Source organism: Furipterus horrens, unplaced genomic scaffold, assembly GCF_987537825.1.
Source record: "Furipterus horrens unplaced genomic scaffold, mFurHor1.1.pri manual_scaffold_1, whole genome shotgun sequence".
Lineage (NCBI taxonomy): Eukaryota > Metazoa > Chordata > Mammalia > Chiroptera > Furipteridae > Furipterus > Furipterus horrens.
In genome coordinates, this window is record NW_028327171.1 from 196,408,776 (window position 1) to 196,433,347 (window position 24,572).

The 24,572-nt window shown below is 42.0% G+C and overlaps 1 protein-coding gene across 5 annotated transcripts; it reads right to left on the bottom strand.

Annotated features, from left to right (window-relative positions):
- Positions 1-1,257: 1,257 nt before the first annotated feature.
- On the bottom strand, positions 1,258-20,038 carry IDH1 (isocitrate dehydrogenase (NADP(+)) 1). 5 transcript variants are annotated; one of them, XM_090283010.1, is made up of 11 exons: positions 19,857-20,038; positions 18,974-19,230; positions 18,754-18,824; positions 15,657-15,794; positions 12,159-12,450; positions 9,766-9,871; positions 8,301-8,478; positions 7,194-7,345; positions 4,332-4,472; positions 3,472-3,634; positions 1,258-2,208 (listed from the first exon to the last, which is right to left on the bottom strand). In XM_090283010.1, the coding sequence occupies exons 4-11, from the start codon at positions 15,776-15,778 to the stop codon at positions 2,118-2,120; spliced, it is 1,245 nt and encodes a 414-aa protein (XP_090139136.1). In that variant the 5' UTR covers positions 15,779-15,794; positions 18,754-18,824; positions 18,974-19,230; positions 19,857-20,038; the 3' UTR covers positions 1,258-2,117. The 5 variants fall into 5 exon arrangements, with proteins under 5 accessions (XP_090139136.1, XP_090139143.1, XP_090139130.1 ...); XM_090283017.1 differs by lacking the exon at positions 18,974-19,230 and having other exon boundaries at positions 19,902-20,038; XM_090283004.1 differs by lacking the exon at positions 18,974-19,230.
- Between the last annotated feature and the right edge of the window lie 4,534 nt (positions 20,039-24,572).

Sequence of the window (24,572 nt, forward strand, 5' to 3'; positions counted from 1 at the left end):
GTTAAAAATTCCACTTAAGGAACAGTGCTTGCAATCTAGAGAATCTTGAAGCCTGTTACAGAACTCTCCACTCTTGTGTGTTCCAGGATCCTGTCGTATTAGGCTAAGCAGCAGTCATTCTCCGGGTCAACAATTCTGACCTTGATGTTGTTACAAAATAAACCATTAGTTTCTGAATACATTGGTCAGCAGCTATTCATCTGCTGATTATTTTAGAACATTGGTTCTTGGATAAATGCTGAATCTCATATTGGAGCAGGGCTTTGCTGCCACAAAAACTCATCCGATCAACTCCCAGGATATTTGTGAGTGATAAAGGATCTACTTAAGATCATCCAATCCAATGCCATCATTTTGTTCCATGTGACGCTTTCTTCTTCCATTTAAACCTGAAAATGGGCAGGTATAGTATAAAGAGACCTTGCACAGCTATAAGGATTCCTGGGTTCTAGACCAAAACAGTCACTGATGCTTTGTGGAAGCTTGATCAAACCTCCTCTCAATGTCTCAATTTGCGTCCCCTTAACACCGTACACTGATGCTGCTGGGTGGTGGACGAGCCTGTCTCCGCGTATGCAGCTGGACACTTAGGAAACCTGACTTCTTCCCTTTCCTCAATCCCCTCCTCTCCTGGGACTCACCAACACCCATCAATCCCACTTTTTCTCAGGATCAACACCATTCTCGCCATTCTCAGTGTCACTGTGAGTTCAGTTCACATCTTCATCCTTCTGCATCTGAAATACTGCAATAGCCTCATAGTGGTCGTCCTTACCCAACTGTTCCCGCCACTCCTCTCCCTCCCTCCACCATTACTCGTTCTTCATAAAAGCTGTCCAGAGCGCTACTGCTTTTTAAAAAGTTGTTCTAGTAGAGTTGTCCCAGTTTTCTGCCATTACTTTCCCCTGCCCTGAGCACACTCCCTCACAGGCAATCCCACAGTGCTATTTCTTAAAATGAAAAAATGATCATGTCATGTCCTTAAGCCTTCGCTGGCTCCCTATTAACTTACAGAATAATCCTAAATTCCTCAGCATGTGCATAGACTCAATGCCCTAATATTCCACAGTTACCCAATTTGTTCTGTCTTTAGTCTCCTTTCTTTTTCACTGTGGGATCCACATCTTACTGTCTGTTTAGTTACCCATCTTCCTCACAGTAAACTCCCTGAGGGCAGAGGCTTTTCAAAATCAAATTCCTATGGCTGGGACCTGGCATTGGCGCCTGGCAACTAAAGTACCCCAGAGAAATAAAAACTCAGATTAGCCATTAGTACTTAAGTTTAATTACAATGAATAAAAGTTTAGATGAAGAACAGACTAGAATAGTGTTTATAATCAGCTTCTGAAAAATCACACTTGTATAAAGGAAATAAAACAGGCTGGAAGTCAAAAAAAAGTGCAGCTTGTATTATTGCACTTGAATAAAATATGCTGTTCAGGGTAGCATAACATTTAGGCCACAGAAGGCCAGTAGGAGAAGACAGACAGAGAGGACAAACTCCCAGGTAGTATTTGTTCTGGATTCCAAACTCTCCAGTGGCCTCAAAAATATTTAACATTTCGAAACATTCAGTTAGAGCTCTTTACACAAATGACCGCTGTGTCTCCCACACGTTTTAGTTGCACCCATGTTTTTCATTCCAAGTCTTGTGCAAGTTTAAGGTACACCTGTACCTCACATAATGGGACACCAGTTACAGCCACAGCACCCAGGGCCCAGGCCATGAAAAGTGGGGAAGGGAGCCAATTTCTACTTTACACAATACTAGGGACCAAAACTATGGCTGTAGTTCTACCATTCAAGCACTCTTCATTTTGGTCATTTACATTGGAACATGAAAAAAATTGACGGTGAGTATGAATCAGCACTAAGGTAATTCCTGAGCTACTAGTAGAAAATAAAATTTAAATTTAAAAAGTCCCCGGCCACGTTCTAGAAGTGGCATAACTGTATGAATAAGACAAAGGCTGTAAACTTATAGAAAAGATAAACTCTGACTTCCGAAAACATTACAAAATTGATTTTGCCCTTCCCTTGAGTGTTATACAGAAAAATGTAAACCAGTGGACCTAGTTACCAAAAAAACAGCTGTCCTCCTAAGCCGAGGAATGACCTTAAAGTTTGGCCTGAGCTAGTTTTATCTTCAAATTTTCTCCGAGTTTGTCCATGAACTCAAATGTATTCAAGTAGTCGGAACGCTGCACGCTGAAAAGAGGACGAAAAAGGAAAGAAGACAATTTAGTTTGATTTGTAGCAGGTAGATAAAAAGTCCTAGAAATGCTACCTAAAGCAGCCGTCTATTTATTTCTAGAAGAAAACTGATTCATGCTAACAAGATGCAAGTCTGGGGCTGGTAACTGTGCCACGGGTCAAGGGGCTGACCTAGGCTCCGGGCAGCTTCAGTCTGAGCCACGCACATATTCACGGCAGGTTCCCCGCCATGCCATCCTGCTTCTTACAAAAAAACAAAATCTATTCAGGGTATGCCATGCTTTTACCCACATCCACACAAACTGTCACATGTCCTTAAATTTTTTTTTAATGATCTTATTTCTGTAAGTGTCACACTTAAAAACAAAAAATGACAATGGATTAGCTAACACAATCCTGCTGATGTGTGCCTATTCAAATAGGCTACAAAGGTACCACACCAATAAGGATGTTATTTTTTGCTGGAAATTTAAGATAAGAAAAATGTAGTGATTTAGTATATCCTGGGGTATACTGACCCTAACTGAGAACTCTGAAGACACACAGCTGGAACAAGGGATTGGCGTTAAAACTTTAGTGGTGTTTCTGCAGATAAGTCAACAGTGATTGAGGGTGGAGTCTCTGATTAGAACTAATCCAGCTGGGATACAGTTTACCATGTTCTCAGAAAAATCCGGTGTAATATGCATGGCCCCCCAACTGTCTGACTGCTGGGTATAGATACTTAAGGAAAGGACTATGACCAAGTTGGCATCTAATACCTGTGTTGCTTACTTTTCTGATCTGTAAATTGAAAAAAATATACAAGGGTGGAATAAAATAGCCTTAGGCGATTCCTTTGTTTCTGTCTATAATTTTCTTGTTAAATTAAATGGAACCCTGTCACCCAGTGACTGTCAACTAGATCATCGGTCAGCAGCCTACAGCTTGGCCCACGGACCTAATCCAGGCCGCAGCCTAGTTTTGTACATAGTCTGATTGAAGTGCTGTCACACCCATTAGATAGAAGCTAATAATCTACGACTGCTTTCATGCCACAGAGACAAAGTTCAATGGCTGCTTAGTTTTGAAAAGGCTGTACATGCCACAAAGCCTGATATCTTTATTATCTGGCAATTTATAGATTGTGTCTGCTGACCCCTGAACTAGGTGATGAATAATAACAAGTCATATACTCCCAAAAAAAGCACTGCTGTTTTGAGCCCAGTGAGGATAAGTGGCAATTTGACCATAGAGCTCATGGAATCTTATACTTACTTGGGTAAACCTTTAATACAAGCAGCCAAGTCCTTGGTCATGAAGCCGGCCTCAATGGTCTCAACACAGACTTCTTCCAAAGCCTTTGCAAAGAAGCCCAGATCTTTATTATTGTCCAGCTTAGCTCTGTGGGCTAATCCTCTGGTCCAGGCAAAAATGGAAGCTAAAGGAGAGAGAAAAAAGAAAAAACCAAGCACACACACTTCAGTCATACCAGCCAGACATATTCCAAAATGTTCCCCCAAATAGGGAGTTTTTAAAATTTAGGTGACTGACTACATCAGATGCTACTCACATGCACTCTAAATTTTAGGAGTTAGAGATATCTTACTGAATAGAAACTTTTAAAAATCTGCATTTTTGTAGAAGGAATGTTTTGGGGTTTGTGAGAGCTTTGAGGAAGCACATTTTAATGGTGTGGAATGAGCTCTTGATGCTTAAGACATTTATTAATTTGCAGAAGGTCACGATCTATTCTGTCGCTTGTCTATGTTGGTCTTCCCTCCTCTTTTCAGGCTGTAATATCTTTTTAATGTGCTATCCTTAAAGCTGGAGTAGAAAGACCTATTCATGTGGCTTTTAGATTCTTAGCCACATGTGACATTTCACTACATCAGAGAAGGGAAAGCCCTCTTGTTCACATGCTCTTCTGTAATGGGTATTATCACACTAAGTGGGAAAGCACATATTGTGTATATTTTAAGAAGCATATGAAAACAGCGCTTATTAGTGGAACAAATCAGCTGTTTGGCAGGAATTTTATACACAAAGCATCTGGTAGCTGAAGGAACATGTCTGGGTCCCTTTATGAGGTCTCCACTCTGGCTGGAAATCAGTGTAGCAGGTAAACTCTATCTTACCAATGGGATTGGTCGATGTTTCCTGTCCCTTTTGGTACATGCGGTAGTGACGTGTTACCGTCCCATGGGCAGCCTCTGCTTCTACCGTCTTGCCATCTGGACAAACCAGCACGCTGGTCATCATGCCAAGAGAACCATAACCTGTAAGTGGCAGAGCATGAAGTATTGGCTTCAACTGCATGAAAGCAAATGACTTAAATCTTCACAGGTCATGGTAAACAAAACAAGCATCAATAATCCTTCCGCCATGTAGAAAGCTGGGTCTCTGCTCCAGATCTCAGAGACAGAGTCTGCAAAGGCTGCACTTTTCCTGCCCCCCTGATGAAGGGCTCAGGGTCTGACCGCCTGTATTCCACCCTGGTTCTGTGACTTTCTAGCTACCGCGGCTCAGTTTTCTTACCTATAATATGGAAATAATAAAACACCCACTTAACTGGCTTGTGGTGAGAATTCGATGAATAGACATATGTTCATGAATAAAGATGTGAAGCTTATTTATTCCTTAGAATAGCACCTGCCACAGAGTAAGAGCTCAATATATTACTGTTATTTGTATGGGCAGATGCTTTACTGTTTTGGGAAAACAAAAGATTAATGACTTGTCTTCTGCCATCAAGCTGCTCTCAGACTCTCTGGGCTGGTAAGAAAAGGCAGGTTAAAGATAGGATGGGATGGATCTAAGAACATCCCACTTGCCCTTACTCTCTTTAGCAGCCCCACCAAAATACTTCTATTCTGCAGTTTCCTATTCAGGGAAACACTATTACAAGTCCTAAGTCCATACAGTCAATTTTTCTTCTATCACTCTTTTACACTTGATTTCAAAGAACATGGTTTTCCATTTTCGCAATCTCCCAAAGGCACCCATGGAGTTAACGCAAATTTATAATGGTCTGAGAGTAAGTAAACATAAACAATTTTTTAAAACTCGTCTTTGATACAGTTATAAATTTCTGTGTGGGGTTACTGGCTCCTTTCACATCATTGTGTTGGTCTGAGGCTTCAGCTAACTCTCAAATATTTATTGATAGGCGTGTAGGATATTTCCCTCTCCATGGGGAGTTTATCTACTAATGCTATGGGACACTAGCTGGTACCACTGAAGACCTAAGTGAAGTGAGTCCAAAGTAGTTCACGCCTCTAGAGAAGAATAATGCGAGGACAGCTTGGCCTCCTTTTAATCTGTTTAGCTGCCTTGAGGTCACATGTATCTCTAGGCTCTGCCCAGACAGCCTCAGTTCCAGGTATCTTATCAGCGTGCTATTGGACACTGCCCTTCACAACTCCTATTTCAAAGTCTTTTGAACCTCTCTAACTTGACATTTACATTTGAAATATTGCTCCCAATACTCTTTCTTGTTGCCGGGAGGACACGACTCCAGTCCCTTATCGAAAACTCTGATTACATGGACTTTCCCTTACCCACCAGAGCCATCACAAAGCAACACTCCTCCCTCCACTGCATGTAAGGAGCTAGAGCAACAGGAGAGCCAAAAGCTGTGGAACTCGTTCCTCTGACATAAAAGTGATTTTTAACTGGGTTGACCTACTGACTTTAAAACTGATAAGAGGTGCTTAACTTTTTCATAAGAGAAAGAAAAGGTAGTAATTCCTGGGAAAAGCAAACATCATTTAAAGTTGACAAAAACATTCATCAGGGATGTTTCAAGTTGACACAGTTGTCATGGTCACTGAAATTGAAGGGCAACTTGGTGCTGAGTAAATCAAGGGAAGGAGTTTCTATCGCCTACACTGGAAATGCAGCCCCTGGTTTCTGAAGTTCTAGGGCAGTCCTGGGCTTTTTTGCTCAATTCCTTTGTGTTTAAAGCTAAGCAGGGAACACACGTGTTTTCCATAGCACCAGAACAGCCTTCAGGGCTGGCAGAAAGGGCATGACTACTACCCACTGCCAGATGAATGAGCTCCTGGATTTCTTTTCAACCTTTTGTTTGGCTTCTGGGCTAGCTGTTGCCAATCAACTGTCAAGAAATCCTTTCTGGTGTCTGTTTTCTATCTAGTCGTCTGTTTGTTTATGGTTGTTCAAGATCAGTCAAGTGCAGTGAACAGGGAAGGGCTCTAGATAAGAAGTCTGAAGACCTGGATCTTACACCCAGCTCACTGCTCACTGGATGTGTTCCTCTACAATACTGCACCACCGGCCTTGGTTTCTTCATTTGTGAGAGGAGGAGGAGGAGGAAGAGAAGAATAAAGAAGAGGAAGAAATAAAAAGGAAGGGAGAGAGGGAAATAGAAAAAAAAAAGAAAGCAGTTGGTTTAGGTAAATGATTTCAAAATTCCGTTCTACCTTCCTGCTTCATTTATTTTGAGGCTATGTTATTAGGGGAATAAACATTTAGAATCTTTTTTTTTTTTTTTTTTTTTTTTTTTAATAAAGGAATGAGCTCTTTGGGAGAGTCTAGCCTAGGCCCCTCACTTTATCCCTTCCTTGCCGAGTGACCTAGCTTTTCACATTCTCAGAGTGGAAATCAAGGTAGGGAAAGGCAGTGATTTTCAGGCCAGGTGACTAGACTAGCGACTAGACTATCTGTTGGAGGCACTGAAACTCCGAGTGGGAAGAATGCTGAGAAATAAACTGTGTTAGCACATGCAAGGCTGGAGCCAAGAGTCTCAACCTATGGAGTTACTCCCTGCGTGACCCTGCGGAGCAGCTTCCCCAGTCACAGCTTCACTTCCTCATCTGGCAGCGAGAAGAGGGACCTGGAGCCTGGTAGCACTAACATTGCATGATTTTTACAAACAAAGGGGCTACGGAAAGAATCCTTCTTCCTGAACCAAAAACCACCGGGCACCGCCCCCTGCCGCAGGGCAGGCTCCGCCTCGCCTGGGTCCTCCGGCTCCTCACCTTGGGCCACGGAGTCTGACTGGACGTCACCGTCGTAGTTTTTGCAGGCCCAGATGAAGCCGCCCTCTGACTTCATGGCTTGGGCCACCATGTCATCGATGAGCCGATGCTCGTACCAGATCTTCTGGGCTTCAAACTGGGGTTTGTACTGCCTGGGAAAGGAGAGGAAAGAACAGGAACAAGAGGAAAGCTGGGTTTGTTAGGGAAATCATATGCTTCTCCAAGGGGGAAAGGCAAGGGGGCGGTGGAAGGGCATGGAAGCAGCATTTTTAGCAGAAGCAGCACAAACTTGGGCATCTGACACATGGGCTCACATCCCTGCCCAATCGTTTTCTAGCTGTGGAACCCAATTTCCCCATTTGTAAGGGTGATTTGACCCACTCTGGAGGGATGTGAAAATTAAGCAAGACAGTAGTTTCCCAAGTACTGCTTTACCAGTTTTCAGTATACTACTGAGCAGATTCTTGAGATACAGCTTATTTTAAGACTGTAATAAGGGGTGGGGGGTGGGGGGAGAGACTATTCTACTGCTTGGTATCATTCAGGAAACTAGGACAGCTTCCAGGCTTAAAATAGATGGGCAGTGGGAAGAGGAATTAAAATACCTCACTAAGGAGATCGAAAATCTGTGCCCTGGCCTGAACACTCACACCTGTCTTAGAATTTAACACATGCTCACATGTCGTTGTATCTGAAGTTGTTATAAATGCAGACTCTGGTTCCAGAGACTACACTACAGCAGGGTTTTAAATCACAATAATGGGTTTCAGAAAGAACAGAAATGGGCCCGACTCAGAAACTCATTCACACACTTGAAAAATTAGAACTTTCTATTACTAACAGGGTACCTTCTTCAAACAATACATAATTCTCATTCTGAAAAAAAAAAAAAATTAATGTGAGACCCTTTTTGGAGAACTCATTTACCTTTGAAAAGCAACTTAGGAGTGATTTTGTTTCACTTCTATTAAATATGTTTTATTCTTGTCTTTAAGAGACAGTGATGGTTTTCACTTAATTTGTCCCAGGACCAAAAGGATAAGGATGCATATTTTATACTGTAAATGCCAGCTTGAGAAAAAAGAAGAAAAAAAAAACTGTAGTTACTTGTCATATATCTCCTGAAAGATGTCTTTAAAACGCCCATCATATTTCTTCAGAATAGTGTTTTTGGTGCTTAGATACAAAGGCCAACGTTTAGACAGAGCCATCTGGAAAGAACTGTGTGCAAAGTCTTGGATTGACTTATCTTCATTGTACATCCCCATGGCAACACCACCACCCTCTGTGGGGGTACATCAATGAGAGAGAAATAAAAAAGAGAAAGGTAAATGGGATATAGTTGTGTCAAGTTCAAATCCATCCACCACCAGCAAGCCACCCAATTCCCAGCTCCCATGTCTAAGTCAAGGCTTCACTAAGTCCCAACCAGGCTTCCAACATAAATATTCCATGAGTTTCTGGGGCACATAACAAGAGGAAAGTCAGTTCTAGATAAGGGCATCCTAACTTGTTTTGCAAAGGCATCAATAGATACGAGAAAAATATGGATCCTGAAGATACTGAAATAGCAAAAACTCCTGATATAAACTAGAAATATACTAAAAAAAGGGTGAATAATTTAAAAACTGTCTTGTGATACTTTAAAATTTTCAAACACGTATTTTAAACTCTAAGTGTGCACTCAATCCTCAGCCAGAGAATGAAAGTTCTCCTCATTCCCTGGAGGGTCCTGAAAGGTCACACTGTCATCAGTAGAAAAAGCTATGCTAAATGTAATCACTGGTGTTTCACAACTCTTGTTAGTTGAACTGTTATTACTGAAAGACAGGACTTGAATCCATGCCACTGACCAGGGCCACCTGCTGCTCAGGATGTGAAAGGTGCTGAAAATGGCAGAATTAAGTTCCATTAACATGATATTATTTAGAAGAGTCAAGGAAAACAAAAGCTAGGCAACTTGAGTTTTTGTCTGTGTGAGTGCTTTCAACAACTTCAATAGTGGAGAAAGAGGGTCCTTTGTTTTGAGAGGAATTTGCCTTAAGACCTTTTGAAATGGCAGGGTGGAGGGCAAGAAAAGGCAAGGAAAAAAAAAGAAAAAAAAAACAACTAATGTTCTACTTCCACAGAATAAATACTCAGATGGGCAAGAAGAACATTTCTGTAAATATATATAACACGACCATTCTTTAAAATACAAACTTTATCAGAGCAGAGGGTAGGATTATGTGACAAATGATTTGGAGTTATGAATATTTAATTTATATAATTTGTACACAACAGATTCTTGCCAATCTTCCCCTTGTGTTTTAAGAGAAATGCCTAATTTTTAACTCGTTTTTTGCCTTATCTGCATTTCCAATTAAGTGGCTAATCCCTTCTGGGTCTTTATTCACGCCACAGGAAAACAGGGAAGCCGACTACTTTTTAATCAGCTTTTAGTTCCTGTACTTATGTTGCGTAGATTGAGGATGTGCTTTTAGGCGGCCACACAACTAACTTCAAACAACCAGGAATAATGATGTCTAAGTGATCTATAAAAAAATGATCACGATGAATTTTAATTACATACCTTCAAAGTTATGTACCAGGTACGTCTTTTTTTGGGATCCATCACTTGGTGTGTAGGTTATCTCTACTTTTCCAGGCCCAGGGACAACAAAATCAGTTGCTCTGTACTGTGTAGGTTGGGGGCAGAAGGGGAGCAGGTATTAAAAGAAACCAGCAATTATTCCAACAGGTATTACAAGAATGGGAAAAAATAAAAACATAGAAAAGCTGGAAGACACCTAGACAAACAGGACAGCGTAGCTCAACCTTCTTTTATTTTAGAGATGGGACAAAGTGGTCCCGAGAGTTCCTGAAGTCAATTCGTGTCAAGACAGTACACATTAAAAATCGGTGTTTATTGGGTGCCTACCACGCACAGAGCAGTTTTCTGGGCACAGATATACAGAGGAGAGAGAATTAACAAAGCCTTTTCCCTCAGGAAGCTTATGACTTAAGAAAGACATATGAAAGTGAAAAGCAACGGAAGGGCTTTCAAACATCCCAAGTGGGCATAAACAATGCTACAGGATGACAGAGGAAGAGACCACAGGGAAGTCTTCCCATAGCAAGGTGATAATATTCTAGTTGTAGTATTGAAGATGATAAAGAGCTAATGCCTTGTCCTCACTATAGGACAAATGCTTTAAGCGATTAACTAGTATCATCTTATTACCTCATTTGATTCTTCTATCAGTCTTACAAGGAAGGAACTGTGATGCTGTGGAAATAAGGCATCTAGAATCGAAAGACTTGAGATCTGGTCCTTAGATGTTCAGAGTTTAATCTCTTCATGATTACCATCACTACTAATGCCCGGCCTAGGACTTGTCTATATGAATCATTCCAGAAGCAGCTGCGACAGGTAGGTGACCCTCAGGAAAGGGCCATCTGAGGAGAGCCATCTCTCTCATGGGCATGAAGCTACTCTGGTGGAAAAATGTGCCCAGCCTGCACTAGGCATCTGCTAAACCTCTGCTGCATCGTACCTTCTTCAACGACTTAGAAAAGACTTTCAGAATCAGGTACGAGCAGATGCCAGCCAGCCCCTTGGTTGTTTATGAGTAGAGTTATACTAATGACCGCCGGTAAAAGAGCTGCCAGATAAGAACAAAGGTTCAACACTATTCTATGCAGAACACTTCTGACATATAAAGTCCTTTACTATGGTATTTTATTCCCAGTCCTCAGGAGGAAGAAACTGAGGCACCAGAGCACCATACATGCTTTGTAGATGTTTATGCATTTTCAAATGACCAGGGAATCAACCAGAGGTTTGGAATTTTCAATCTGGACTTTAATAAATAGTAGGATTATTCTTTCAGGCAATTGATGCCAAAATAGTAATTTTTTTTTTTTTAAATGGACAAAAAAAAAAACCCAACAATGCTCAACTCCTAAGAACTTAAGAGTGGGGTTCCCAGAATTAAGGCAGTTTGCAGCACCCCATCTACAATTCCTCTCCTGGGCCTCTGGGAGGTACCTGTGAAGGGACTGGCCAGGACGAAGGGATGGTTTGAGTCACAGGATAGAACAAAGGGAACTACCCCTCACGGACTGACTGGTGACCTTGTCCCCAGGAACAGAGAGTGGTCTGCCCTGGCCAGACAGTTTATAAGGACTGCTACATCAAAACCTCTGAATTTCAGAAGTAGGGACTCTTGTTTTTTCAGGGTCTTTTAAGACATAAGTTGCTTTCTATGAAAGTCTGAATGCCTGTTTTAACAAGGAATTTTGATTTTGTTTAGTTGGCTAGTTTTCTGTTTAATTTGGCAACCAGCCTACTTGTACAGAAGTACAGAAACAACTTTCTTTTCCAACTAGGAAAAAATGGTTTTTCAACTACTGAGTCAGTTTTTCCTTTTCTGTATGAAATGATCACGTTTCAGATAATCTTTGGTGGTTTTCAACCCTGCCTGCACATTAGAATCACGTGGGGAGCTTTAAAATGCCTGAATCCCATGGAATTCTGATTCAGCTGGTATAAGGTGGGTCTCAACCATTGGAATTAAAACAAAGAAACACATTAGAAGAAAAACAGCAAAATAAAACAAACACCAAAAAAACCTATAAAGGGATCCTTTTAGAGCCAGGGTTTGAGTACTACTGATTTGGTTGAAGCATCGGAAATTATCCATACAAAAGTGTCAGCATTATGTGATTTAACTTGATAAAAAGATCAAAGGGAAAAAAAAGTCTCTGAGGAAAATCATCTGTGTTGAGATGGGTGCCTTTCTGTATTTTCCTCTATCTAAATGTGTAAAGATAGATATACTTACATGCATTTCTGAACTGGGAGCTTTGTTTAATGGGAGTAGTCACCAAAAGACAGAATACAACACATATAAAGCAGAACTGCTGGGCAGCCAAAGGCCATGAACAAAGAATGGAAAACCAAATTACGCCAATGTGACTTACTTGATCCCCGTAAGCATGGCGACCTATGATGATGGGTTTTACCCAACCGCTCACAAGTCGGGGGATATTTTTGCAGATAATAGCTTCCCTGAAGACAGTACCACCCAGAATATTTCGGATGGTGCCATTTGGCGACTTCCACATTTGTTTCAACTTGAACTCCTCAACCCTCTTCTCGTCGGGGGTGATGGTCGCACACTTGACACCAACGTTGTACTTCTTTATCGCCTCTGCGGCGTCCTTGGTGACCTGGTCGTTGGTGGCGTCCCGATGCTCTATGCCTAAGTCATAGCTGGGAGGGAAAAATCATAAGAGGAACTTTCCAGACAAACTGATAGGTGACGGAGGGTGCTGCCACTCTATCTCTGCATGGCGATGGCCTGCAGAGTGTGCCCTGCACAAAGTGAAGGCTCTCAGTGTACCTAAATCTGCCAAGTTTCAGCTTGAATGCACCCTAGACACAGAAAATGGCTGCCAACTAAAAAAGCACTGAGAGGCTGGACCACTGGCCCGGATTCCAGTGCTGCAGCGGGGGTGGGGGTGGGGGTGGGGGAGCTGTCCACAAGGAAACTGAATGGAAAGCACCAGGCTTTGTTGGCTTTCACCCTATAGAGAAAACAGCACTGGAGCAACCCTTCTGCAGACTTCCTTCCACACAATTAACATAAAAATGCAAGGCTAAGTAACACCTTGTTTTTCCTTAGTAAATACTGTGCTCTAAAAATAAAGAGGTTGGAGTGTTCAAAGTTTTTTTCCTTGTATTTGACAACTAAAGCAGTGGGAATTACAGATGCGACATTCAGTGCCAAAAATCTAACGAACCTTTCATTACTACCAGTTAGTTACATGATGAACCTTTCCCTAATTCTTGGGCAAGTCTCTTTGTTTGGAATACAGGCCTGCAGTTTACTGGAAAAGTTACAGAATCAAGCAACAGTTTTATATATCCCAGAGAGCCAGTTTAATATACACCAACACTCAGACTAGTTATTCAGAGCTGAAAACAATGCTGGTTGTTCAGAGCGCAGAGACAATGATTGTAAAGCTCTATCTAAAGTATAAAAGTTTGTTGAAAATAGGAAAAACAAAACAGTAATGTGACTATTTTGTTCTCCAAGTTTTTAAAAAAGTTTTTCAGCTTTCATAACTTGCTGAGCCAGGAGGCCTCTGGATTTCTCCTTTCACTTCTAGTGTTTCCTTAGATATTCCAACTCCTGATGCAAATACAAAGGTAGTAATCTCAACATATTTCCAAATAAAAAGAATTTCAGACTGCTGTGACCTTAGATAATTCACATAAGAATAACAAAGCACGGACTCTCTTATCTTCTGGCAAAGGAAGTGCTAAGTATCTGCAAATGTTTACTCCCAACTCAAACAAGAGTATGGTCAGCAGTTTTCCTGACTTGGAGCCATTTCTCATCAGAAGAAACTAGCAGTAAATTCGTGGATTATTTGTTTCTCTTCTTAACATTTCTAAGAGAAAAGAATAAATGGCCTTGAGCACTGTCCAGCCCCCAGAAAAGAAAACAAATGAATTGCTCCACTCCCCTCAAAAGGAACCCATCATGTAATAATAGCAATTTTAGAACAACTTAAAACTTCTTTGAGCCTTGAAAAATTCTTTGGTCTGTAGCCATTGAAACTTTTTTCTAGGCCTAAGGGCTGTCCTTTAAAACCCCTTATGTCTCGAAGTTATTCTACTGGCAAGAACTCTGCAAACTCACCTAGTGCCTTGCAATGTTCTGAAACAGGAAAGTACCTGTAAAAATGATTCTTTAACCTACTTGGATGATGCTTTTTATGCTTCTTCCTGTATTGTTGACCTCTGCAGGGGTATTTGCTCCTTCTCCTGGTTGCAATACAGATATTATTAACAGTAAAATGGGTGTTTAATGACACTGTGTAAATTAAATGTCGACACCCAAGTAAATATAACAGGTCCTCAGGACAGTCTGTTGAGTAATTCTGGGTCAAGGCAAACACACTTACAGTCACCAGTAGTTTGGCTCAAATGTGACAGTCTTCAGTCACTTCACCCTTGTAAAAATTCTGTCTCTACCTAGTTTAGATGTTCAAAAAGCATGAGCAGGTTTATGAAAAACACAGGAAAAACAGTGAGAGAATTCCATAGAGACTTTCATGTCTGTCTTTAAAGACTTTTAACAAGGCAAAGGCTCAAATCTTTACGACAGAAATGGTTTAAGGGAACTTCTGAAAGGTCTGTGTTTTATTAAAATAACTCCAAGGGCTCCTTCTGTACTAAAATTGTATGAAAAGAGCAAAAGGGAAGGAATAAAAGTGGGAAAAGGTCCATCGTTTAAGTACAAAGAAAATAGAGCTCGAAAAGACAAAATTGTGTCAACTACATTTAGTTTAACAGAGGATATGTCTCCATTACTTTCCCTTCTACAAACTACTTTGTGCTACTCTTGGCCACTGATTTACTACAAACAAAACCTTTACAGGAAACAGAGGCTTGGAAAGACCTGAGAAGCAAGTTGTTTCTATCATACGTCTTGTTGTCTGAACAATAAGCTCAGTTTATCTAGTGATGTTAAATTTAAAACAGAAGATTCGGATGCATCTACTCAGGCACTCTCCCCCAAGAGCTTTATTCACAAGACACAGCTGTATGTATGTAAAAAAGCTAGTTATACCCTGAGAGCACTCAAGAGTACACTTTCTGAGTTTGCTGTGTAGAGAACAGTTATGAGCTGCATATGTAAGTGGTCCCATAAAAAGTCCTATCACCTAATCCTGTTCTAGCAGTCGTAACGTTGTAGTGCAACACAAATACCATTGTTACACTTGCCTACAGTAGTCAGTACAGGTATGTAGCTAAGGAGTGGCAGGGGAACAGAATTTGTCACCCCCAAATATGTCTCTTTGGCATAAGGACTACTTTAGCCTGGCTAATTTTGAGAAACAACAGACATGGGAGAAGCTCTAAAAGCCAAGTAGAGGTACCCCTTGTAAAATCCATTTAGATTTGTAAGGGAAATCTCCATTTGTTTAGGGTTTCTCCCTGTTGTACCAGGAAGAGGGGGATGACCTCATCTCCAGACTCTTAGGAAGGCAGAGGAGGAAGATTTAAATATGCCTAACACCTTACCCCTGTTTACTGTGCTTTTCCTGGTAACCTCCTGTAACTGACCCTGCCACCTACATCTTCTTTTGTCTTCAGCCAGCCATATTTAAGATAATACGTATACAAAAGGTATACGTATTAATATTATTAGACTTTTGTCTTTTTCTTTAATCTGTATTTTATTACAGGGATGTCTCAGCCAAGAACCCAGAAAGGTGGAGGAAAAATGATTTTTCCTCCCCTACAGAGCAACAGGCTATATCAGAGAGACTAGGTGTGTAGTAGGTTGTACCATCTAGGTTGGTATAAGTGCACTCGGTGATGTTTGCACAGCAAAACGGCCTAACCACACATTTCTCAGTATGTATCCCTGCCTTTGAGCTGCAAGTGGCACTTAATTCATTTACCTGTGAAGGTCCAATTCCACATAGGGAAAAATGAGTTTTTCTTTAATCAATTCCCAAATGATTCGTGTCATTTCGTCTCCTTGCATCTCTACCACAGAACCACCACGGATTTTTTGAGACATTTTGACTTCAATAAACCTTTAAAAAGAAAAAAGAGAAGACACACATCTTATCATTTATTTCATTATAGTGTTACCAGTCTAAAGGGGTCTTTTTGCCTGTACCAGCAAAGCCCAATAGGAAAGGAGCAGGAGTTCGCAGCTAAGAAAGTAAGGGCTTATTACATGAGGGTTTATTACTTGAAAAAGTAGCCCACACTTGGCGTCACAAGTGAGCTAATGCCCAAAGACCTGGTTCCCGATGGTTTTCAGGGGATGAGTTATATAGGGGAGAAATAATTAATCACGGTGACTAAGAGAGTTAGGGTTAAGGTCTCTGTGATTGGACAGCACTGGGGTCGGGGGTCATTGGTCACTGCATCTGGTCCTCATGTCAGCCCTGGCATTGCCTCTTCTGGTTTCACCGCTTTTCTGGGTCTGGATGTCACCTTTAGTTTAACCGAGACTCTGTCCTGTGGTCTAGAGACTGAGGCTTTGTTCCTAAGATTGATGAATGCTGACCAGAACTTCACTCTCCTGAGGGCTTAATAATTAAGAGTGACATGCAAGGGAGAAAGAGGAAGGTGAATCAGTGTGCTCAGTGAGGCCATTATAAATCAAAAGGGAAGAGAAAAGGTCATATTAAAGAAATAAAAGTTTCTGCACTGTTACAATAGTATAAAAACAAAATATAAACATTTGCTGACTGCTAAAAGAACAATTCATAATAGCACAACTGCATACAAAACTAATAATTACTACATTTACTATTAAAATTGAGTGTGTTCTCTGCATAAAGCATTGTTATGTGCTTCCTGTGTGGTTTGAGCCAGCCCTCACAACAGCCCTGAAAGATGGAAACTATTTTCCTATTTTACTTTGATAAAAAGAAAAGGCGTTCTCCCAAGGCCACCCAGCTGGAGCATCAGGCAGCCTGGCCCTGTCACATGCCCTTAATAAGGTAATCATTATTGGTGACTATTGGTTTGTCTTATAAAAGATTATTTCCACAATATCATGCTTATTTGACCAGTTCTATTCAACTCCTCATTTTAGTGGGCCCTCAAGATGAGCAGAATGATGAGTGCTAATAGCTCCCCACTTTGAAGAGACTGTTTTGGTTAAAATATCTTTGAGGAGATGTGACAAGTTCTTATGACTTATCTTACGTTTAAAGAACTTTAAGCCTAAAAGTGAAAGATGAGGAATTCCGGTGGAACTATGTGCTCCTAGAGATAATACTGGATACTGAGGATGTGGAGCTCAATACAAAAGTGATTTCTCAATTAGAGAAATCTGTATATACACGGCCACTGCTCAGGACCCCAGGATGTCCCTGTCTTCTTCCTCCATAACCCAACTCCTGTACTGTTCTTCTGGCTGTTCATGGGCAAAGGTAAGCGGCCAGTGTGTGGCACAGGCAAGCAGAATTATTCCTGGAAGAAATATTATTTTGAGGAACAGCGTGTGAGGTTAGCAAATACAAATCCATCTGATTCTCAGAAAGGGGAGGGCAGGGGTGCATCGTTTAGAAGAAGCAAAACTATGAGGCTGAAAGGAAGGCCATGTCGTATGCATGTTCCCCAAAAGGCAGAGGAAGCCCTGAGCCTGCTAAAGGTATCTGTTCCCTTTCATGATGCTCTAATGGAAACTATTTTCCCCCAGCAACAGCACTGCAAAGAAAAGCAACAGCATTGCTTTTATTCCCCTGAATTTATCGCTGAGAATTGCAAAAGTCAGGAGGACTTGAAAAATTATTAGGTAAGAAGCCTGTAAACAGTCTCTCTTGAAAAGCTGAGCTCGTAGTTTGGCCTTCAAATGAAAAGAGTAAGCCTTAGTTTCTTGCGACAAGCCAGGATGTATTTCTACCCCCAGGCCCATATTCACTTCCCATATTTGAAATTCTAGAATGCTTCTTATTAGTGTTAAGGAGATTCCCTAGACCACTACTAGGCAACCATCTGGAACTCAACTAGAATTTAAACAATGAACAAACTGGTGTGCAATGAGTCAATTACTTTCCATTTGTAACTTCAAGTATAATTTATAGTATAGCTTCAAGTGTATGATTCAGTCACACTGACGCCACTGTCACAGGTGTTCTGGTATTTAACACAAAACAAAACAAAAATTAGACAGCAAGCTTATCTTGATATTAATACCACATTTCCATGGCCATATTCCTATACAGTATCGTGCAGGAGTTCTGACTTGGGTATTTTTTCCTTGATGGCAAATAGAATTAATAGAAGTTTATACACCACACCTAAAATTTCAATACTGAGTGATGGTATCTTTTTAGTTGTTTCCTTCTCAGTTGAAGTACATGTTTTGTGCAGTAGTCTTTCTATATTCATAATGCACAACTGAAACAGTTTAGGTTTTCCTTGCATTACTTAACTAAAATTTTACCACTTTTTAACTGAACAATGGAAGCTTTATGGGAGGCCCTGGCTTACTACAATGTAGGAAATTATTTTATTTCTTTTAGATTTGAATTCCATGGGGTGGGCTTTAGGCCCCACTGGGTTTACTTGTCTAACTTGGCTCTTCAGATTTCTGTCTCCACCCAAATCCCAACCTCAGAAGGAAGGACTTTTCCACAGGCCAGTTCATTTTGTCTAAGAGCAGCCGAATTCCATTCTTCTGACTGACACACTTGGGCAATTCTAAAAAATAAACCTTGGCTAAGACAGAGTAATTTAAGAAAGAAAAAGCTGCTCACCCTGTTTAATATTATTTTCTTCAATCCCAATTTTTTTAGCCACTGTTTTTTTTTTAGCTTCTTTTATGAACTACAATAATTTCTGGGCAAAAAAATAGTCTCTTGCAGAGAAGACGCTGGACTGACAGACGTAAGGAAGGAGTTGCAACTTGTGGCTGGAAATATTCCTGACTCATTCCCTTGCAGTGCCTGCCTCTAAGATCTCCAGGTCCAATTAAAAGCAGTACTGCCACACCAAAGAAAATATGGAAGGGGAGAAATTGCTAATTCTTACCACAGCAAATCAACTTCTAATCACTCCAACTCCTCTCAGTCTTGTAGATTCAGCTGAATGCAGTTTATCTCCTAAAATAAACCCAAACGAAACAGGGAATAAAAAGACAACATACAAACGCCTCCTGTCAGGAGGATTTGGACAGCCCGGTTTATCTGGTTTAAACCACTGTGCGGAAGGAACCCAGAGTGGCGAAGGGCAGTTTCAGGTTTGCAGGCACCTTTCAAATAAAGGTTACAGGAGCACCAATATCTCCGCCTGCGCCTGCCCTCTGAAGGGTGCGTCCGTGGGTGCGTCCCGGGATCGTCGCCCGTTAGCTGGTCTTGCCGTTTGTACGTCCTTAGGTGACAACGCGACCTGCAGGCTCCTGGCCTGCACACGTCCTTGTGGCTGTTGTGCAAGAGAATTGCAACCGCTACTGGCTCGGTTCCTCGTTCCGGGTCTCCACGCCCGCTCCTTCCCTCTCCGATGCCGGACCTTTAAACGGGCGCTCTGAGCCGGCCAGGGAACGCCTCCCCCGGAACTCGAGATCCCGGCGGCGGCGGGTGTCTCCAAGCCCCATAGCGCCCCCACCGCGAAAGGCTGCTGGGGCTCCTCCCCCTCCACGCCCCCCAGGCGGACGCATCCTCCCGATAGCCGGAGTTCGCGGCACACGCCCAAGTCCTGGGCTTCCACCTTCCCTTGCATTCAGTTCCCACTGCCGCATGTTTTCTTCCCCCTAAAGTTTAGGGCCTAAACGCAAGACTTAGCCTTCTACGTGTCTGTGCAGCTTCCCACCGCTAGATTTTGCTTTCCGCGTGCAGACCTGAGCTTCCATTTCTCAAAACATACAACTTTCTGCCGCCCAATTTCATCTTTCCGTGCCCAAGAGCCGGCCTTTTACACATTAAGGGACTTGGCGCCCTGCTGCTCCCCCTTTCCCTTTCCCACGTGGAACACCTGAATTTCTTTTTCCCTTCCTTGCGACCAGAACTCGTCGCTAAGTTCCTCCCTCCATACCCAAGACCTGAGCTTTCTTCCTTTGCCCCATTTCAACCCCTGGCAGACTAGAGCCTCCCCCAAAGCCAGGGGCCAGTGTCACCACCCCCGCGGCCTGCGGTTACCTGCAGGGGAAGGTGCGCTGGCGATGCACCGGGGGGAGCACTCACACGATCGAATTCACAGGTGCGAACACGGGCAATCCCAGCCGGTCCCAGCTGTTTCGGCTTCTGACTCAGCCTAGGAGAAACCCACGAACCAACAGACGGGGCAGGCTTTTCCTCTACACGGCCTTTGTCCCCTCCCGGCCCTGCCCCCTCGGCCCACCTCCCGGAGCCCCGCCCCCGCCAGGCCTCCAATCGCCGCGTGTCGACCCCTCCGTGGTGGGCGGGGCAAGGGGGTCAAGGCTGGTTTCCGAACTTGGGGGAGTGATCTGCTGAGCCTCGTACTCTGCGCCCTAGGCGGTGGGGCCGCGCCCCCTAGCTCGCCTAAGGCTTTTCATGGTGGAAGGACTCGAATGCCACCTGCAGGCCGCGGAGCAGGGCGCGTTGGGGCTGGTATTCTGAGACCCACGCCGCCAAAGGGCACCCTGGACTTTGTAACATCCTAGTGGCAGGAGGAGTGAGTTTCCAGGCTCATACTAAAGGTAAACGGGGAGCAGTTCCCTTCCTGGCGCTCCCTAAAATCCGGTAGGCTGGAACCGCATTTGGCCCAAGTAAGAGTGATCCAGGCAAATGAGCGCGGGCTGCTTTGGGCGCAACTCCACCCGCATTTAAAAGGAAAACGATTGAACATTGACACAAGCTAATTTCCGCCACCACCACTAGGTCTTTAGAGCTTTTGTACCTATACAGTAATTACCCCCACACTCCCGCCCGCCCTTGGTTTTCTCTTTAGTGGTTTCAGTTACCTGCGGTCAACTGCAGTCCTGAAAACATTACATGGAAAATTCCAGAAAAACACAATTCATGGGTTTTGAATTGCGCACTGTTCTGAATAGCAGGATGAAATCTCCAGTCGCCCTGGTCAGTCCCTCCTGAGAAGTGAATCATCTCTTTGTCCAGCACAGGCATGCTGTATACTACACAGCTACACACCCCTTAGTCAGTAGCCTGCCACTCAGTTGTCAGATGGACTATATGATATTGCAGCATCCCAGTGCCTGTGTTCAAGTAACTTATTTTACTTGATAATGGCCCCAAAGCCATTCACATAACTTTTATTACAGTATATTGTATTCTATTTCTATTTTATTACTTGCTGTTGTTAATCTTTTACTGTGCCTAATTTGTAAATTTAACTATTATAGGTATGTATATTTAGGAAAAAAGTTTGGTATCTATGGTTTAAGACATTCAGTGGAGATCTTGGGATTTATCTCCCCTTCCTCTCATAAGGGGGAGCTATTGTAATTCCAATTATGATTACAAACTATAAATAACCCCAATCATCATTGCATTAGAAAATACAGATAATGAACAGATTATTATCTGGGTGCCAGAGAAGTTAGACTAAAGATGTGAAACCTGAGAAACCAGTAGCTTAAAAAAAGTTTATCCCCTCCAGGTAATTATTTTTTGTGTGTATTCCTTACTCTTGAAAACATGGTTGTAAAGGAGTATTTTAGATAATGATTTGTAGGATAATAGCATGGTTGTGTATCCCTTCCCGAGATTTGATGTTCCCACATGAGCATGTATTTCATCTCCAATCTGAGACCTAAAGTCACCTGAAATTGTAGCTTTATTCCATATTATATCGAGCTCACATTTTTTATCACCCCTTGCCCACTGCTTACAGTATTTATAGTCATTCTTGTTCCAGAAAGGATTTAAGACAGCTTCCAAGATACATACATATATAGTAGGACAAAAGACATTGAATATAGGTGAGGAAAATGGGGAAAAGAGAGATTAAATATAGGAAATTATAGAGAACCAAGGTGAGTTTAATCACAAAATGTATTACACCAAATTCTAAACACAGCTGGAAATGGGGTGCAAATTTGGCTCAAAGCCTGTGTGAGAAGAAAGGTAACACTTATGGGAGCCTATGCATCTAAAACAGTGTTTCCGAAGCCAGTAATGTAGGAACTCCTCTATCATTGAAAATAGTTTTTTGTAGGTCCCTAGAATTGACTTATAATATTAGTCTCTATGCATAAAACTAGACATATGTTCCTTATGCTGTTAGCTTTTATACAACAGCTATAAAAAATTTATAGACAAAATAACTAGAAACAGAACTATAAGATAATACATTACCTAGCAACATTCATCAAAATTAACAAATGATGCTTGACTGAAATTAAATTACTGCTTGAAATGTGATATGAAACCATGGATTAGTCAGGGGGTTGGGGGCAACTACTGTGCAGAGGAAGAAGAAAAGTCTCTCTCAGTAAGAACTCTGAAATACTTAACATCTTTTAAGAGCCAGGTGGAGGAAAAGGAGCCCCCAGAAGAGAATGAGAAGGGCTCTTTGGGGATAGAAGAATAAGCAGAGCCTGATGGGAGCCAAAGAAAGAGGAAGTTTCCAAAAAGGAGAGGTTACCACTGAGAGGGCAAGAAAGACAAAGCCCCAAAGTAATTTTGGCAAGTAGGAGGATCTCATGAAGGCACTTTAAGAAGAATAATTCTATCAGAATGATTTTGATAGCAGTCAAACTATAGAAGATTGAAGTGTGAATGGGAGGCAGGGAATTTTGGAGATAAAACTTTTTTAAGGAAGTTGAATGTGAAGTGAAGACTATAAAGTCTTAGTAAGCATAACTTTTGATGACTGCATAATTGTTCATCATTTGATTGTATTACTTCCATCTAGTTTATGTTGGTTAGAAATTTGTTTCCTTTTTATTTATTTTCACTGTTTAAAAAAACTGTGACAAACATATTTAAATATACTTTATTTTACACTTGAATCAGTTCCTTAGGCAATATTGCTGGAGTTGGAATTGTTGGATCAAGGAGTGTAAACACTTTTAAAGTGCTTAAAAAATGATCCATCAAATCATTCTGTGGGAGGGATATATTTATTTATGTTTTCCCATGACGCGTAAGAGAGTGTCAATTTCATTACTTCCTAGCCAGGACTGAATTGCGTGATTAAAAAAAATATCTTTGCATTCTTTACTAAAGGGAACCAGAGCTCCTTTGAGAACTGACTGATGCTAGGCCTGGGGCAGAGATAGTTCAAGATGTGCCAGGTGTATTTTAGGGTTAGAAAGCTTACTTAGAAATGCTCAAAAGGTGATGGAAGCATGTGAAACAGATGCAGGGGCAAGCTTGAAGGGACTCTCATTGGGTAAGTCATGGACAACTTGACCATCAAAGTGAGTAGTGGAAAAAATGAATTATAACATATTATAAAAACAAAATTACTGTTACTGTTAAAAGATAAACTGAGGCATGTCAAAAAATTTAAGTTTATGCCTTAGTTTACCTTTAACACCATATATGGAGTTTCTATGTGCATTAGGGTCTTGACTGGGCTAGCTATTATGTTCATGTGATCTCCGGGTCTAATTTATATTTTCTTGTAGGTTTATGAACTATTAACATTTGGCAAGCTAATTACAAGAGGCGGATTTTTTTGATTGTCTTTTGTTTTTTTTTAAAGGAAGACAGAAACTTGAGCATGATTATGAGATGAGGAGGAAGAGTTATTGGAAAAGGTGAGGTTGAAAATATGGTACAAGCTCCCAGGAGCGATAGGGTGTGGATGGGAGCTGGTAGGAGAGGCTGCTTTCTCCCAGAGTTGAAGGTGAAAGATTAAGGGGGCGGGAGAAAGCAAAAGGGGGAAAACCTCTGATATTGGATAAAAAGTAAAATGAAGAGACACATACATCTTTTTCATTGGTGGGTATAGGATAGTTAATAATGAACAGTTCCAGCACATAATGATGGTATGGAGGAAATAAGGCATCAGCGCTGTGTTCTCTGGTCTTGTGCTCAGGCAGCTGTGCCCTGAGGGGTCTGGAAAAGGACATACAGTACTCTGACATTTCAAAGGCATATCTTAGATGAGAACACACACTAGACAGGCTTGCTTAAGGTAAAGATTAACCTTTGTGAAGGAAACTACAGGCCCAGGACTTGAGTCCGCCATTAGGAATTTTTATGTTCAGAACATCCTGTGTGGTTACTTTCAATCTCTGAGTTTGTAAGGCCCTCCGTGCTGGCCTCCCCGGAGCTTGTCAGGTTTAGTATGTGGCCCCTTTTTCCTCCAGAGAGCTAACATTGCTTGCTCTGGGTTAGAAACTGTGCCAAATGCTTTACATGCAATTCTTAATCCTCACAAAACTGTTACGTGGGTACCATTATTAGCCCCATTTTACAGATAAGAGGCCTGGGGCCTAAAGAAATTAGTAATTCGTTTAAGGTCACATGGCTAGTTATTGGCACAGTCACCCAAGTATAACAGTCTTGGCTAAAGATATAAGTACTCTATATTGCACAAGTGAATGTCAGTCCAGAGAACACTGGACGCAGTTACATATAATGAGTGCCCACATCATCGAACACATACGGTAGCTGCCGGCCAGCCTGCACCCGGCTGGTGACCCCCGCACGCCTGATGCTCACGCGCGCAGTCCTCTTGGCTTGTAGGAAGGCTGAGGCGGCCTGATCTTGGCCAAATCGTCAGGGACGACTCTATCTGGGCTGGATTCCCTCGGCCTGAACATCTGATTCGAGTGTCGTGCTGGCCGGCGGAGAGGGCGGAGTCGGCGGCCTGAAAAGTTACGGATTGGAGGAGAGGAGAAACAGAGGGCGGGGTCTTGGGGGGTTGTGGGGAAGCGAGAAGCCACATCAACCTTGTGAACTGCTTTGCTTCCGCCCGCA